The 17944-nt window shown below is 41.2% G+C and overlaps 1 protein-coding gene across 2 annotated transcripts; it reads left to right on the plus strand.

Annotated features, from left to right (window-relative positions):
• Nucleotides 1-346: 346 nt before the first annotated feature.
• On the plus strand, nucleotides 347-13984 carry LOC308083881 (uncharacterized protein). 2 transcript variants are annotated; one of them, XM_080426293.1, is made up of 8 exons: nucleotides 347-476; nucleotides 2370-2663; nucleotides 5906-6178; nucleotides 6541-6636; nucleotides 7122-7223; nucleotides 7711-7749; nucleotides 10931-11010; nucleotides 12874-13984. In XM_080426293.1, the coding sequence occupies exons 1-7, from the start codon at nucleotides 380-382 to the stop codon at nucleotides 10963-10965; spliced, it is 936 nt and encodes a 311-aa protein (XP_080282419.1). In that variant the 5' UTR covers nucleotides 347-379; the 3' UTR covers nucleotides 10966-11010; nucleotides 12874-13984. The 2 variants fall into 2 exon arrangements, with proteins under 2 accessions (XP_080282419.1, XP_080282418.1); XM_080426292.1 differs by lacking the exon at nucleotides 12874-13984 and having other exon boundaries at nucleotides 10931-12030.
• The last annotated feature ends 3960 nt before the right edge of the window (nucleotides 13985-17944 follow it).

The following is a 17944-nucleotide window of genomic DNA, read 5'->3' on the forward strand; positions in this document are numbered from 1 at the left end:
CTTTGACAGGGGCCAGTTTGGACTTGCAGCCTCCTGAAGGTGTTTCTTTAGGGCAGTTTTGAAAGTGAGTAGGGTTTTGCACTCCTTTACTCCTTTTGGTAGGGCATTTCACATTTTTGTTGCATATGAGAACGAGTTCATTCCCTTTGTTGTGCCAAATCTGGGTTGAACATGATCCGTGGAGCTGCCTATGTCGTGATCGATCGTTGGCTCCGGTTGAAATACTATACTAAAAATCTAAAGGAGGTCTCTGTAGCATAGCCCAACCCAGCCCTGAAACATGACTGTCATAGACGAGCGTAATGTGAACCATGGCTAAGCCCAACCCAGTCTCCATGCAGTTCAAATAAGGCTGTCCTCTTATGATCTTATCTTATCAATGTTCACCATGAAGCCCTGCGTCCTCAGCATCCACACAGCTCCGTGCGTCTGTCTGTCTGTAGGAGTACTACTACTACTCACCAGTCTGGCATCAGGTAGGTCACTATATATTATAACTATGTTCACTACCATAGAATTATATAAGGTCACTTTACTGGTTCGGACGGTGGTTCCTAGCCCTGGCAGAGCGTTAGTGAGTTCTCTCTAACGCTCTGCCAGGTGCTCGGCTCTGCTTATAGACAAAGAATTCCACTTTCCTGCGAGGGCTCCGGCTGTAAAAAAAATAAACAAAACTACTTCGCTACTCATCGAAACAAAGCGTGTTTTGTGTTTTTGAAAGTCTATTCTCCAGGGTGGGAAGCATTTCAGGACCCCACCTTCTCTGTATAATACACTTTTTGGGCAGAATATAAAATATGTCCGCCAGATGGAAATTATTGTATTTACTCCACTGCGCCCTCTACAGATTTGGACAATGGTAATTTATATTGACTGGATCTGTAGAGGGCGCAGTGGAGTAAATAAAATAATTTCCATCTGGCGGCCATATTTCATTTTCTGCCCAAAACGTGTATTATACAGAGAAGGTGGGGTGCTGAAAGGCACCCCACCAGAGAATAGACTTTCAACAACACAAAACAGCCTTGTATTATAGCACATTAGGTGAACCAGATTTAGTATTTCTTTGGAACAGTGAAACTTCAGAGGTTGTTGTAACTTGCAGTTGCATACGGAATTACAGGTTGCATAATTACGTATAAAACAAAACACATGGGTACCCGAGGCTACATTATTACACCCACTGGTAACAGAGGTGGTGCCCACTCTTCTGCACACTCTTCTGCACACTCTTCCAGTGGTGGAAAAAGTACTTTTTTAAAGTATCAATACCCTATTGTAGAAATAGTCTGTTACAAGTCCAGTATTCAAAATGTACTTGAGTAAAAGTACAAAAGTATTGGCATCTACTTAAAGTACCAAAGGTACTCATGCATAGCAGATCTACAAGCTCACAACATATTCCTTTGTGACGAGTTTTGAGCTTGTAGATCTGCTATTTTCAAATAGCCGAAGTATAAATTGGGCTGAAGTTAACATAATATGCTTTGTAATTATAATCAAAGTCTACAAAGTAAGTAACTAAAGTCTTCAAATAATTGCAGTGGAGTAAAAGTACAATATTTGCCTCTGAGATGTAGTGAAGTATAAATACTCCAGTAAAGTAAAGATACCTCAAATATACTTAAGTACTGTATATAATACTTAAGTACTGTACATGTACTTAGTTACTTTCCACCACTGCTTGTATCCAACTAACTTCCTTCCATCCTTTTCTCTCCCTTTCTCCTCCTATCTCTATCCTCTCTCTCTTCTCTTCCCCCTCTACAACTCCACCTACTGCTCAGATACAGACATACAGTCTTTCATCATTTATTTTGTATCAATTCTTAGTGGACCCATAGCCTGACTTTTGAGAGGAATAAAAGGCTAAATATGCCAAACGCATGCTTCAAAGAAAATGTAATGTTCAGTGAAATAAGTTCTTATTGTTAATAGGACATTAATTAGTGTGCAGCCGTGTGTGAATGTACAGGATTCTCTGAAAATGATGTCATTTCCTTGGACAGAGCTCTGGCTTTTAATTGGATCATCATGCTACAACATTGAGGGAAATACTTGTTTGCATCATTAGCATTTCATGTTGGATCCATAGGATAAATATATTTCTATTTGCATAGTGTTGTAGGTTGATAATGAACAGTTGTTCATATAGTCCTCATACGGTTGTGTTCTGAAATGAACATGACATGTTCTGCTGTGTCATGAATGGTTGGGTCTTGAGCTTTTGTCTGTGGCATGCTAGACATTGATTTTTGTTGTTATCTCTCATTACAGACTGCTGTAATAATATTTTTTTTCACCTACAACGACATGCATAACATTTACTGAAACTGTTCAACCTGACTGAAGTACTTTTCTCCACACAGCCGAGCAAGATGTGAAATACGTACCGTTGGGAGGAGTCTTTGAATTGCATCCAAATGGTAGCTCTGGATCCATCACTCAAATTATCTGGAAAATTGGTACCGCTAAAGTGGCAGAATGGTGGCAGAATACGGCCTTTGGTACTGATGTGGACTACTACGGTAGAAACTGTGTACAGTTGAATAAAGCAACTGGACGGTTGATCATCAACAATATCACTAAAGAATATGGTGGAGAATATTCTGTGGAGGTGAACGGCTACAAGCAGACCATGGAATACAAGGTGGAAGTGATCAGTAAGTTTGTGTCCTGTGGAGGATAAATGTTATGGTTATTACGTGTCATGTGTTGTACATGATTGATAATGTAAGGATTAAGGATTTGTGAACGTATCAGTAGAACGACCACCTCACAATTAGTAATGGTGATTCATATATGCAAGACAGAGAGAGAGACGGAGACAGAGAGAATCAGAGAAAGGGAGTGAGAAAAAGGAAGGAAGGAAAGAAAGTGAAACAGATTGTTTATAGTTCCTGTTACTTAATGTGATGCTGAAAATAATCAGCACTGGGCCAATGCAAGTTCAACTATCCGACTTAAATAGTACTTTTGTTTTTAAAGATTTTGATTGTTTTGATTGTTTATTTATTTCGAACACTGTTAAAAGACAAAAAGAAATACATCGAATAAACATAATACACTTAAAAATAAGAAATGTAAAAATATTAAAGCAAATGCATGTACACTGGGGCGTTCGAAAAGGGCATAGGATGAAGTTGAAAACGTATCTAGTCCTATCCCTTATTGCATATTCAAATAATATTTAGAAATACAAATTCTAAAATCTAAACTGCCCACAAAAAGTTTGGAAACTTAACTTTGGTCGATTATTTTTCCCCTTCAATAGTAATAATAATTGATATAGTATTTTATATCATTTTTATCATTGATTAGTCACCTTTACAACGAGGTACAGCTTGTAAGGATTGTGCAATCTGAATGAGCAACACAGCTAAACGTATCCACCTGTTTCCGCGGGAATTTACTGGAGCAAAAATCCTGTGTGGGAAACATCCTGCGGGGGGACCGGAAGTAGGAAATAGCGGCTCAGTGTGTTTACATTTGCCAGCAGAACGTAGCTGTACTGCGAACGAGCTACGTTCTGCTGGCAAATGTAAACACACTGAGCCGCTATTTCCTACTTCCGGTCCCCCCGCAGGATGTTTCCCACACAGGATTTTTGCTCCAGTAAATTCCCGCGGAAACAGGTGGATAGGTAGCGCCCCCAATAAATGTGCCAAAAACCCCCAATATGCTTCTGTTGATAATCGCTCTTGTTTTGAGTGATCTGCCAGTCACCCAGGTGTGTGACTGGCACCTGAGCATGGGTCATGCAACTTTGTTTGTGTATATTCTCCAAGCAGCAGCACTGCCCCCATGGAAAGATGGCACGTTTGTCGTGCAAACATTGCAATAGAATAGGGCAAGTGGAAGCATGTTCTGCTATGCAGAGTGGCAGCATTATTTGGTGTCAGCCCTGGTACCACTTCCAAACGTAAGGATTGTGCAATCGTGGAATGAGCAACACAGCCAAACGTGTGGGTGACGCTTCAAAAAACTTGCCAAAATCCCCGGGTCTTGGGAGTATGGGTCTTGCAACTTAGTTGAGTTTGTTTGTGCTCCAAGCAGCAACACTGCCCCCATGGAAAGATGCCACGTTTGTCCCTTCAGGATAAGGCCTGTGCAAAAGGGCAAGTGAAGCTGGTGTTCCGTTAAAGGGATATTTCACTTTAAAAAAAAATACAAACCCATTATAACTTCAATATCAATTTCTAACATGTTAGATTCATCAAAAGCACCCGTCCTTGCTTCTGGTGACTCACCCTGCCCTCCTAATACGCGAGGGGGCCGTGTTTTTTCGATTACTTTTTTCATTTATTTTATTGAATTTCTTTATTGTATTGAATTTTTTTCATTTTCCCCCAAAAATATTAAAAATAAATGAAAAAAGTAATCGAAACCCCTCGCGTATTAGGAGGGCAGGGTTGAGTCACCAGAACCAAGGACGGGTGTTTTTGATGAATTTAACATGTTAAAAACGGAGTTTGAAGTTATAATGGGTTTGTATAGGAAGGGGGCGTGTCTGACAAAATGAATAATCAAATATCTAAATACTGAATCAAGCAACTTAAAAACGGTCTGGGGGGCTCACAAAAGCCTGAGTAGTAGTGATGAGCGGGCCGACCCGTAACCCGCGGGACCCGCGGGTCAACCCGCGGCGCGGGTGGGTCGAGTCAGAATTTCAGAGGCAATTATGCGGGCTACGGGTGAGCGGATCAGCCGCTCTCACACGCAAAAAAATATAAAAAATCACATGCTCTTTATTCCTAATAAGAATAAGAATAATAACAATAAAACAGTTTGAATACACTTGGGGTGTATACTTGAAGATTATTTTCCTTCATGATTTTACAGTTTTTTTTTAAAATCGCGGGTCGCGGGGTGGGTTGAGCCATAGATTTATATATGGGTTCGCGGGGCGGGTTGAGGCGGGTTGGGTTCCATGGCGGGGCGGGGCGGGTCATGAAAAAACCCGACCCGCACATCACTACTGAGTAGACAATAAAATGACCCAAAGTTTTTTTGAAAGTGAAATATCCCTTTAAGCAGATTACGCATTATTTGGTGTCAGGCAGCCTTGGTACCATTTGCTGCCAGGTGTGTGCCAGTCACAGGTGTGTGACTGGCACCTGAGCATGGGTCTTGCAACTTTGACATCTGTCGTTGGTACCGTTGTGCAAATCTTGCCTGTAAATCTCTGGAAGAAAACCTATGGTTCCTCAGTGAAGCAATGTTGAGGAACCGGTCTTCTTGGGTTGTTGTCTGCCTTTGACTAGTCTCACAGAACTTGGTCTTAAGTGCCATCTTTCCATGGGGGAAGCAGTGCTGCTGCTTGGAGCATACACAAACAAAGTGGCATGACCCATGCTTAGGTTTATATCATCCAGAGTGACTAGCTCTGCACAGAGTGACTAGCTCTGCTAGACCTGCTAGTCACCAGAGTAACTAGCAGGTCACTCAAAACAAGAGCGATTATCAACAGAAGCATATTGGGGGATTTTGACACATTTATTGGGGGGCGCTACCTACACGTTTAGCTGTGTTGCTCATTCCACGATTGCACAATCCTTACAAGCTGTACCTCGTTGCAAAGGTGACTAATCAACGATACAAATAATATAGAATACAATACCAATTGGTATTATTAAAGGGGAGAAATAATCGCCGGAAGTTAGGTTTCCGAACTTTTTGTGGGCAGTTTTATGTAAAATACTTTGAAAACATGAAAACAGAAACAAAAACAGAACAAACAACAACAAAAGAGACAATGCAACAATACATTCATGTGTGAATTTTATTCTTTTATACAAAATATTTGTCAAAACATTGATAATCTCCCAAATCTCCAAAATGTGAACTTTAATGTGGCTTTAATCACCAGTAATTCTGGGCTGTGGTCATTGTTTTTCACCAACAGAAAATGTCACAAAGCCATCGGTGGCTTTCGATCCTCAGGACTGTTCACCTGACTCTACCAGCTGCTTACTGGTCTGTGAAGGCGATGCTACAGATTCAGGTGTGGTCACCTATCGCTGGAAGAAAGATGAAGGGGAATGGATGGAGTCTGAACAGGACCGGTTGATGAACATCACCAACAATGAAGAATGGAAGATGGTTGATACATTCTTTTGTGAAATGAAGAACAAAGTCAGTGCGGAACAGAGTGATCCCTGTTACAACCCCTTTAAAAGTATGTAATTCAGTTCAATTCAATTAAGTTGTCAATTTAGTTTTATTTTATTATAGTGCCAAATCACAACAATGTAGTTTACTCCATGATGTGTAGAAACTGAATCACTCCGTTACAGGGCATAGTGATGATCTTTTGACAAATATTGCTCCTAATGCAGAAATGCATAAAAACTGGCCATGTGTGTACTGTATGTTTGATACACCTTGAAGAAGGCACTTATCATATATAATTCACATTTCACACCACATAATTCTATACATATCTAAACAGACAGACAGACCCTAAAGTTGAGTTGAAATTAACTACTGCCTTGAAAGCAAATGAAACCCACTAATGTAATTGTCTTTTTTCCTCCTAAGGACCTGTGGGACGTGCACATGTGGGAAGGATTGTTGCAGGTGTTATTGCTCCAATCCTTGTAGTTGGTTTGGTGTTGCTGGGTGTGAAAGTTTGTGGTAAGTGTGTGTGTGTGTGTGTGTGTGTGTGTGTGTGTGTGTGTGTGTCTGTCTGTCTGTCTGTCTGTCTGTCTGTCTGTCTGTCTGTCTGTCTGTCTGTCTGTCTGTCTGTCTGTCTGTCTGTCTGTCTGTCTGTCTGTCTGTCTGTCTGTCTGTCTGTCTGTCTGTCTGTCTGTCTGTCTGTCTGTCTGTCTGTCTGTCTGTCTGTCTGTCTGTCTGTCTGTCTGTGTGTGTGTGTGTGTGTGTGTGTGTGTGTGTGTGTGTGTGTGTGTGTGTGTGTGTGTGTGTGTGTGTGTGTGTGTGTGTGTGTGCGTGCCTGCATGTGTGTGTCCATGAAATCTAAACCTCATCTCACTTGCTCTGTACCATAAGAAATGCCTCAGATAGAGCCTAAAATGCTGGATTAGTTATCAGTGAGCACACAAGTCTATGCACCAATCCGATATTATGTAATTTATCATGTGATGATTTATGCTACATACTAGGTAAACAACAACAACATGGTGATGGTGGAGAGTGCACAGAACTTCCTCAAAGCTTTACCCGTGGCGGTGGCGTGAACAGCCATGATTCATCAAATGGAACAGGTATGGTCTGTTTGTTCATTATGTCAATATTTCTACTTCTTATTTGTTTTCAACAGTTTCATAACAAGCAGCATGTACACACATACTGATTTAATTCCACTTATGCTACCTTTTTGTGAACAAACCCCCCAATCCTCCAAGACAAGCTGGTTATGTCAAATGAAGTGCTGAATTGAGAAGAGAGTGGTTAATGTATGTTTTGTAATAATTATCAAAATCTACAAAGTAACTAGTAACTAAAGTTGTCCAATAATTGTAGTGGAGTAAAAGTACACTATTTGCCTATGAGATGTAGTGGAGTAGAAAACTGGAAATACTCTAGTAAAGTAAAAAATACCTCGAAATTGTATTGTGAGTAAATGTACTTAGTTACTTTACACCACTGCAGACAAATGGTAAATAAATTAGCCTGGTGAAAAAGCTGGTGTTGCTTTCCTAAGTTGACTGTAATAACCTGAAGCGAAACTGATCTTTTCCTCTCTCGCAGAAACCCCATCTGCAGACACACATGATGAAGTAAATGAAGGCAAGTTCTAATGGCTTATACTGTATCATTCTATGATTATACCTGAGGGTGGGGCAGGGAAAACTAGACTGCTACACTTCAAATCAGAGATGAGATGTGTGGCAGTATCTTTGTAGAGGACAAAAGGCACATCAATAATCTTTTCATGGAATAAAAATAAAAATAAATGTACTGGTAGATCTGCTATTTTTGCTTTTCTTTTTTTTTTTATCAAGAGAACAGTTTTGGACATACGAGGTTTCCACCCAACAGCCACGATATTCTAAAAATCATATTCTTGTCAAGTGGTCCAATGCAATACATCTCTCCTACCTCAGAATGTGCGCACATTTGTTGGGAACTACTAATGGGTTAGGAGAGCTCTTAACCCTGGTGGAGACATGAGCTTGATTTTGATACTGTAGTAGGTAAGCCTTCTGCTATCTTGTACATTCCTGCTATAGATATACCTGCAAAAAAAGAAGGGGAAAAAAGGAAAAACTGCATTCAAACTGTAATAATCCTGAGCAGCTGTTCAAAACGTTTACTTGCACAATGTACTGTACATAGCCGCGAGAAGATGTTTTAGGTTAAGGGCAGTGATGAGCTGTGGATTTTTGAACTAGGGGGGCTATATTTTCTGACGTCACGTGCACGTGCACGCATGTGCACATAGCCAATCAGCTCAGTGCTAGTTGAAATACTGTATTCAACATGTGATTTTTCTTTGTCTTGTCTCAGAGAACTGGGTCCTCTTCTAAGCGATCCCCTTCACACTCTGCAGTGCAGAGACTGTTGTCTCTCATTGTGAGAGGAATGTACACATTCAATTCAAGTCCATGGCTTTTCTCGAGTAGCCTAATGTTATGCAAAGCAGCCAGGTAGACGCTATTGAGAACGGCTCGCCGCTGACGGCGCGAACCTTGAGAGGCTATTGTTTAAACTTTAAGGTGTTAAAGACCGCAGCTGACGGTGCGTGCTCGCGCGTGCATGTGGAGCTCCCAGCCCCCCAGCCCCCATAGCGCCAGAACTAAGGGGTCGCCGACCCCCATAGCACCCCCTACAGCTCACACACGCAAATCACGGTTATTTTCCGGATTTTATACTTTTTTGGGGGGGTTTTGTTACTTTAATTCGGTTAATTCGGTTCCAGAACACATATTGCACTAAATCCCCCCAAATAACGAACAAACAACAGGCACATTATGCAAAAACGTTTTAAATAATTTTATTTCATAAAAAATAAAGTGTTGCAGCCCCCCAGCACCCCTACTTCCCGTGGCTATGGTACTGTACATAGGCAGTGAAATAGATGATGTGAATTTGATGTACATATAATTTAATTTGAGTATTTCATTCTACTGTCAAGTCAACTGTCAAGTAATGTATGTAATCACAGGTACTGTGTTTTATGAATGTGGCATTTGACACTGACTGGTTTAAAACTGGCAGGAGCGTGTGTGCGTGTGTGTGTGCAAATGACCAGATACAGTAGGCAGACTTTGTTTAGACCTATTGTATTATAAACAAGAAAGAAGTCATATTATAGTCATATTATACCAGATGCTGTGTGTGTGTGTGTGTGTGTGTGTGTATGTGTGTGTGTGTGTGTGTGTGTGTGTGTGTGTGTGTGTGTGTGTGTGTGTGTGTGTGTGTGTGTGTGTGTGTGTGTGTGTGTGTGTGTGTGTGTGTGTGTGTGTGTGGGGTTGTTTTTATAGACCTGATTGCTTGTTTTTCGGATTGCTTGTTTTTCTCGCCAAACCTGGCAACATTGAACATGCGACGCTAAACGCTAATAATGGTTTTTATATAAGTGGTGGCAACATTTTTAGACACCACACACGGATTAAAGTCAGGGTGAACATGGCCAAATAATAACTTAAAGACGGGGTGCCGTGATTTTCAGTGATTTTTCCCCCCTAAAACATAATCATCAGGTATTATGCTTACCGGTATACTAGGAGGAAGAGTTTTTTCAAAAAAGTGTACAGAAAGTGTTAAAATTATGTTTTTATGTGGACACGCCTCCAGTTCATTAAGTATACCTGGTTCTCACCTTAGCACCTCCTCCACCACCTTATCACCACCCACCTGTCCTAGTCCCTCCTCCTCCTCATGCCCACACCTGTTGTGTTATGATAATGAGGGGGAGGGTATATTTTTACTATGTCACTAAAGGGCTGTTTTTCCATTGGCATGTTTGACCCTCAAGGTTTCAGTCTCCAGGAAGAAACTCAAAATAGTCAGAGAAGACATAAAACACCATAAAAACACCACCAGGGGGCTTAATGAAGTTCTATCAACCTCATAGACACATGAAAAACAGAAAAAGTGCAAAGCCACGGCACCACCTCTTTAATAGCCAAACAAAAAGCCAAGCGCATCATCAAGGACAAGCATCAACCAAGTCACAAACTGTTCAAAACCCTACAACGACCGCGACCGGGCAAGGGGCCCTACCGCGGTATCAAGAGTACCACCACCAGGTTCTGGTGCAGTTTTAAACCGGCTGCTGTCAGACTGCTGAATGAGGCATGGGCCTTGTTCAGCAGCCTGACAATAGGTGGTACTGTCCAGCTGGTCGCAGACCTTTTTTGGCTCTTCTTGAACACACCTGTGGATTATACCAGGGACAAATGACTTGGATTTAGCTCCTCCTTGGACATACCTGTGGACTACACCAGGTACAAGTGACTTTCTTTTTTTGCTCTCCCTCATGGAGCTACTTGCGGATTATACCAGGGTCAGTCCACCGTAGGTGGATTATGCGGTCGACACGCACTGACTTTTTTGCACCTTAATCCTTAATGTATAACGCACTGACTTTTTTTGGTCTTTTTATTGTGCTCTTTTTTTTCTTTAAGCACCTTAACGCCCATAAGTATATCATGCACAGACAGTATACATTGCTGCTATGCTCAGGCACCTTAGTCATTTTTATCTCAGGTACTATTGTAAATATGTAGATAACTTGTTTGGCCTTTTTGTTGAAGTACAAAAAGGCCAAACTACTGGGAAGGAGTTTGATCTCCTTCCCACTTGCCCCCCCCCCCCCCCACCCCTCTTCTTCCTCCCCCTCTTCTTTCTATGGAAATAACGTTGCGATGGGAACGATGTACAAAAACAAATTTCACCCACTTTTTTACCTTGTAAACCTGTGATGTGACAATATACCTGATTCTGATTCTGATTCTGATTCTAGGTCTAATGAAGCACACTAGCAACTCTGTTGCCTGAAGACAAGTTGGACTGTCTGCAACAACTGTTGCAGTGTTGAAGGAGGTGAGCGGAGCGCGGCTACTGCGGAGGACGGGCCGTCTCCCCATTGGCTTAAAGGACAGGCAAACGGGGAAGTGTCCCCATTGGCTTTAAAGGAGTGAAGGACAGCCAGGATAGCCAATGATTGAAAACATGTCGAACATGACGCACATATTTAGGATGACGATTAGGTCTGACTGTTCATAGACTCAGGCGCTCTTCGAGCAACTGGTAAACATACATTAACCACTTTAGCCCTATTTTATACCAAGGCTATTTGAAAATAGCCGATCTACAAGCTCACAACTGTTGACCGGGGTCCCCCAGAGGTCTATTAGGTCCCCTACCTTTTCCCTCTATAATCTCTTCTGCCAAATCACAGTGGAGAAGGAATTCATCTCAGGAGAGGATAAATACCAAAGCCTTATCTAGTGGGAATGCCTTATGTAACAGCATATCCTCGCTGTCGGGTACATAGCCACCGGAAGACGTTTTAGGTTCAGAGAGCTGTAGGCTATGCGCAGCGCGCGTGCATGTGTGCAGCCCGGATTTGTTACTTTTGTAATTGCATTGTATTGTATTTATTCATTTTTTTTCTTTTTTCTTTAATCTCCAGCTGCGCTGATATCCAAAGACAAGTGTGGGCATGTTTTGTTGTGTCTGAGATTACTGTCTTTTCATGACGCAATGGCAGCCCTTCTCATTGTTACTTTGGATCCAAAGTACTTATTTTTATGAATACAGGACTTACATTATGGTACTATTGCTACTTGCTACATCTGAGTACTCCACCAATGAATCACATAATAAGTCTGTTGTTGTAGTCTGTCATTAAATGTTTCGATGAATTTAATGGAAACAAGCCATAAAGTGCTTTCTTGGGGTTTAAAATCCAATTAACAGACCTTGCATTGAACTGTACTTCCCTGTGCTTGTCTTTGCAAACTGTTAATAAAGTATTCAATGAATCAATCAGTCCGTCTGAAAAATGTGGCATGTAACTTCTGTGTGGCATGTGTGTATGCCTACAGGATATGATAGCATAATACTATTTGATTAGGACCTCGGGTCCCCGGACCGCATTTTGAGAACTAGTGGCCTATCTCAAAGTGCGGTCCTCAAGACCCCCAGGGGGACTTGAGGGGGTTCCGGGGGGTGGGGGGTCCACATAGTTTCTGAAGTGTATAGTGACTTATTTGGGCTTGTTTCCCAATGTTGTTTAAAACAGTGGTTCTCAAATATTTTCATTTCAAGGACCCCCAAATTAATATATATTTTGTCCTTGGACCACTATACGAACATATTTTGTACCAGGGACCCCCATACAAGATTTGTGTTGTTAAAATGTCACAAAAACATTCCACATGTCTCTTCACAATTTTTTTTCTTTTTAAATAGCAGATCTTCCAGCTCACGACGCATCGCGACACATTGTGAGCTTGTAGATTGGCTTGGCTATTTTCAAATAGCCAAAGAATAGGTTTATGCTCCTGTGGACAGTCGTTTCTTTTGGGCTTGTTTTCATAGACCCCTGGTTGCTTATAGAAACTGGTAAAACTGACTCAGAGTTATGGGGGTCTGTGGCCTAATGCACACCTAAAGGGTCCTTGGAATTAAAAAAGTGTAATAATCCACTGGCTTTGACTGGGTTGAACAATGTTGTTGCTTTCTTCAGTAGCCCTCACTCACTGTCCTCCATGCTGGAGTCATTGGGGTCTCTCTTGACACGCGTGTGCGCACGCGCACGCACGCACGCACACGCACACACACACACACACACACACACACACACACACACACACACACACACACACACACACACACACACACACACACACACACACACACACACACGTGAAAAGACACGTTCTTTGTTTTCTCTCTCAGATGGTCCGGGGGAGGAACTCAGTCACCTGATGCAGAGGAGCTGTCGTCCACCTCCAGAGACAGTACAGAGGGGAGTCAGGCTTCATAGTGGAGGAAGAGAAATGTATACGATCCAGAATGGGACTTTATTAAGTAGTACATCTGATTTGATTGATCTGCTAACTTTGCAACTGGACTAAACAAAAAATTAGGCCTGAGCTGTTGCAAGTTGTAGAGAGAGTTACTGGAGGAGGAGACCAAACATCTGCCGCTGACCAAGATGTACTACACCCTGCCTGCCTGGACAGAGGAGGAGATATTGACCTTCTGATTTTCAGGCAGTACTACTTAGTCAACCAGTAGGTGTCGTAGCAGACAAACCACTGCAGATGTGGTAGTTATTGGTGTATTAAAATATTGTACTATACAGATTGGTTAAAATAACATTGTATTCATTAAAATAAGTTCCGGATTGTGGCTTTGAACGGCAGGTTTCCAGTAATGATCTTGTTTGTCTACAAGCTATTGCTCCTCGGGTATGCAGGACAATTAACTTTTACTGAGCACTCTGCAGAATACAGACCAAAGATGGAGAATAAGGATGTACATATAAATATGTATATAAATGTGTATGTAGTCACATAGGCTATATATACACATGGAAGTGAATGTGTGCTTTAAAATGTCTGGCTTATATTCAACAAAGTCTGAATAATCAACCAATTTGTAGTAAGAAGAAATAATGAAAAGGGGTGATTATGTAGGAGAATAAATCAGTCAGTTTGTTGTACAATGCAATCAAAAAGCCTTTTCAAGTATTACTTTTTGTATTGAATATATTTTCTAAAGTTAAACATGCATAACCAATGGAATAACCAGTTGTTAATCAGGCAGTATGTTTTGTGACTGTAAGAAAATTATCTTTACAAATATTGTCACCTTGCTAAACTAATGGCCTAAGACAGTCATTATTTGAGGAAAATTATATTTTTGCCTAAGTTAGCTCCTCATGACACTGGCCAAATAATCGCCCATCTCCTAATTGAAAAGGATCATGCTGTTCACTCCCCTTTTAGTATAATGGCCTAACTCCCTAGTGTGACTTAGGCCAAAATAGGCCTTTTTTTTGGCCTAAGTCACATGGTTTTGTGACTTGGGCCAAATAATTTACTGATTTAGGCCATTTAAAAGAAAATGTTGGCCTAAGTCAGATTTAAACCCATTTAAACCTATTTAAATCTCTTATGTTACATAACTGACATACAATGTTATTTCTATTTAAATAGTCATAATTTGTTATAAACACTTTGGGTGAAATGACTAAGAAATATCATATAGTTTTGTTTTGGATCAGTTTTTTATTTTTCCTGAAAAACTTAAAAAAAATTACATAGGCCATTAGTTTAGCAAGGCGACGAAAATATGTTTATTGCTTTGTGTATGTAAATTAAATATGTCATTCTCACTGAAGTAGCTCCTTGTCAGCATCTGTCATTTGCCTTTATCCAACACATGGTGGCAGTATTTCCCCCAATGTTTTCATAGCATAGCAGTATGAGAAAAATGTCATTGTTCTTTTATTCCCTGTAAACCCCTTTAAACTGCAATGTTGTCTGAATGTTGCTACATAAATATAAACAATATGCTTGATTAAGATTCGGTACGTCTATGATTTTATTGATTTGCTTTGTTATGGACATTTCTGTGACCTTCTGCACCACATTCCTGGCCAGTTATATTTCCAGGACACAGATCATTTAAACTAAATGCAGCATTAATAGCAGATCTACACTACAAGCTCATAACACTTTGCAAATTCTGATGTGAGCTTGTAGATCGGCTATGTTTTGCCGTGCGACACCGCTGTATGACGACGTATAAATCAGGCCTCCACTTAAACCCCAGCATCTGTATTGTGTACAAAATGTATACAAATATTTCGAAAATAGCAGATCTACAAGCTCACAATGCATCGCATCGTGACGCATTGTGAGCTTGTAGATCGGCTATTTTCAAATAACCAAATTAAACAGGGATGAAGTGGTTAATGCATGTTTTGTTATAATAATCTAAATCTACAAAGTAACTACTAAAGTTTTCAAATAATTGTAGTGGAGTAAAACATTTCTCAGATGTGTACTAAAGTACAGTAGCCTACCTGAGTAAAATGTACTTACAGTAGTTACTTTACACCACTGGTACACAGAGACATTATTAAGATTGATCAGTGCAGATGATCATGATCAGAGATATAGGTTTATGAATTGTAACTTGACCGAAGCAACACTTGTTGTGTCGTGCGACACAGTAAATGCAGGTTTGTCCAGCAAGCGTATCATTTTTTTGTAATGTTGTGACTCACAAGCAGTTGGAGTTTGTCACACAGAGGCATAATGGTGGCTGAGATTAGAGGCGGCATAATTACAGTAAGATTCATCTTAATGTCCACCCACCCATCTGTGCCAGTACCAGCTACCCATGACTCTACCATGCCCCTGGCCTGCATGGCCCCCCACCGGATTCTATTTCTGATCAGTAGCAGTAGAAGCATAGAGGGTAGAGAGTGAATTCACCAGTGGTGGAAAAAGTATAATTTTAAAAGCAGAAATACCACAATATAGAACTCTGTTACAAGAGAACTACTTACTACATACTGTTACAAGTAAAAGTCCTGTATTGAACATTTGACTTGAGTAAAAGTACAAAGGTATATATTTTTTTTCAGTATATCAGCCTTTCCAGTATTAGAAATACTCAAGCAAAGTACAAATACCTCAAAATTGTACTTAAGTACAGTACTTATGTAAATGTATTTAGTTACTTTCCACCACTGGCGACAACAGTGAAGGGTTCCGGGCTGTGCTAGCTGCAAGCCCCTGCTTGCAGCACCGGGAATCCCTGTATTTCACAAGGGTCAACGGCGTGCCTTGACAGAGGTGGAAGTCACACAGACGGTGGACAGAAACTGATCTCATGTCATCTTCCAGTGACTCACGCCAGTCTGAAGAATGGGCAGCACCTCGCAGGGTTTCCCCCGATGCGTCTCGAGCCTGTTAAAGCTCCAGGAGAAGACAAACTGGAGCCACAAACCACCACGAAACAAAGGGTTTAATCATCCAGTTTATTTAAGCCGGGTAATGATGTATAGCAGTGGTTTTCAATGGTTTAAATGGTTACACAGATGCGTTTCCGGTCTGAATGGGTTAAACATAATCCACATCACTGGAAGTAAAACACTGGAACTTACATTAAACCAAGTTCAACAGACACATGGCAAATATCATCAACACACGGCAAACACACAGGCTGGCTGTGCCTGTGTTTGGAGACAAAAGCTCAATTCCAATCCCCCAAACTCGGTCACTCGCTCACTCTCCTCGCTTCCTATATTATATATTACTGTAATCCTGACACTTTACGAGTCACCAAAATCATTCAAACATTATTAAAAAAATATTGTGAATATTTAGGATAGATTATGTACACATTATAACTGTAAAGGAGATGGGGTCTCCAGGGAATGTGGTTTAGAGTGGCACAAGGTATGGAGGTGTGTCCCGGTTAGAGGACGCAGAAGAAACCAGACAGTTCCCAGTTGAGGGGATTTATTACAGTTGTGGTCTGAAACATATAACATACATACATCTTACTAAATATGTAAACAGTAAATTGCAACAAATATAATAAGGACTGTAACATATGGACAATAATAAGATTATGTCAGATTCACATCAATATCGCAAAACAGACTGAATACTTATGCATACATACTGCATAGGACTAAAGATGAGGTACAACAAACAGTTTGCCGGTAACATCCAAACGATGCTAATAAACTACACATCAAACAAACTGCAAAGTCTAGTATTCTAGTTAACACATATACCTTTGTGCATCCACGCACAGCAAACAAATAAAAGGTCCCAGCCAGGTCAAAACTAGAACTAAATACAATCAGAAACAGCTATATAGCTTCGTTAAATGAGGAGCACCTGTGATCAGAGTAAACTAGTAAGCAATACCCAATCAGAAACAGGAGGCAACTAGAAAAAGTGCTCCTCAGCACAGGTCTCCGCCAGGTCAGATACGTTATTGTGGCCTCCTGGTGGCGCTATAATAGGCCAATGTGAAAGGGGTGTCATTTCTTCTTAGGCTTTTCACGGCAATCAGACACTGCATTCATGATTTGAGGCTTTTGTTCCAAAAATGTGTTTTGCTAAGATTAGACCTGCTGGTGGCGCTATAACAGGCCAATGTGAAAAATTTGGGGCAGAGGTTCTGAATTGGCATCCAGGGAGTGTGTGTGCACAGTTTCGGAGCGAGCGGGCCAACGGTTTCTTGTGCACTGATCTGAAAGAAGCCATTGGCCAGCACAAGTTCAGCGCCCACGTAGGTGCCCTCTTCACAATGAGTGGTGACCTGCTATGCACAGACGAGCTCATGACCATTCTCAAGAAACTGCCCAACCAGGAGAGGAGAGGACTACTGATGACTTTGTTGATGCTGATCAGCAACCACAAAATACTACCAGTGATGGTTATCCCCTGTAAATTGGAAAGCCATCATGGATCATGTGCCCAGTAGGCTGACGTCTTCACAGCCACACTGGACAACAAGTCCAAAGAGTATAGGGAGATCAATGTAGTGTATGACCACTACAGTCTCCCATCTTTACTGAAGGAGGCAACATGCAAGAGATTCCAGGATGTCAAGCCTCCAACTACTTACCATAAGGAAGACGACACAACATTGGGGAAAGTATCAGCAAAACAGTTCCTGTCAAACAGCATCATAGATGTCTATCTCGCCAAGAAACCCTTCCTACTCTTTCAAGGGAAAGCCAAAGTGTTCATAGTCACGTGGCAGGATATCCACTCAAACTATATGGATGTACAAAATCTCCATAGCTCGCACAAGTAGTAGTACGCCTTGGTGAGCCCTGTGGCCCATAGAGCAACGTGAGTCGGCTTGATTGTACAAGTAGTGTCGGAGATTAGCTGTTCACAGACGGACACACGGACGGACGGACGGGGGGTAAAACATACTCTCTCGCCATTCCTTCGGCCTGGCGGAGACAATAAACAAACTTATT

Source organism: Gymnoscopelus braueri (assembly GCF_963280865.1).
Source record: "Gymnoscopelus braueri genome assembly, chromosome: 4".
Classification (NCBI taxonomy): Eukaryota; Metazoa; Chordata; class Actinopteri; order Myctophiformes; family Myctophidae; genus Gymnoscopelus; species Gymnoscopelus braueri.

What these genes read in the sequence shown, in the direction of transcription:
- LOC308083881 (XM_080426293.1), top strand. Translation starts at nt 380, where the DNA reads ATGTTCACCATGAAGCCCTGCGTCCTCAGCATCCACACAGCTCCGTGC. An exon ending in TGATTCATCAAATGGAACAG is followed by an intron (nt 7,224 to 7,710) that starts GTATGGTCTGTT and finishes CCTCTCTCGCAG; the next exon opens with AAACCCCATCTGCAGACACA. An exon ending in ACATGATGAAGTAAATGAAG is followed by an intron (nt 7,750 to 10,930) that starts GCAAGTTCTAAT and finishes TTCTGATTCTAG; the next exon opens with GTCTAATGAAGCACACTAGC.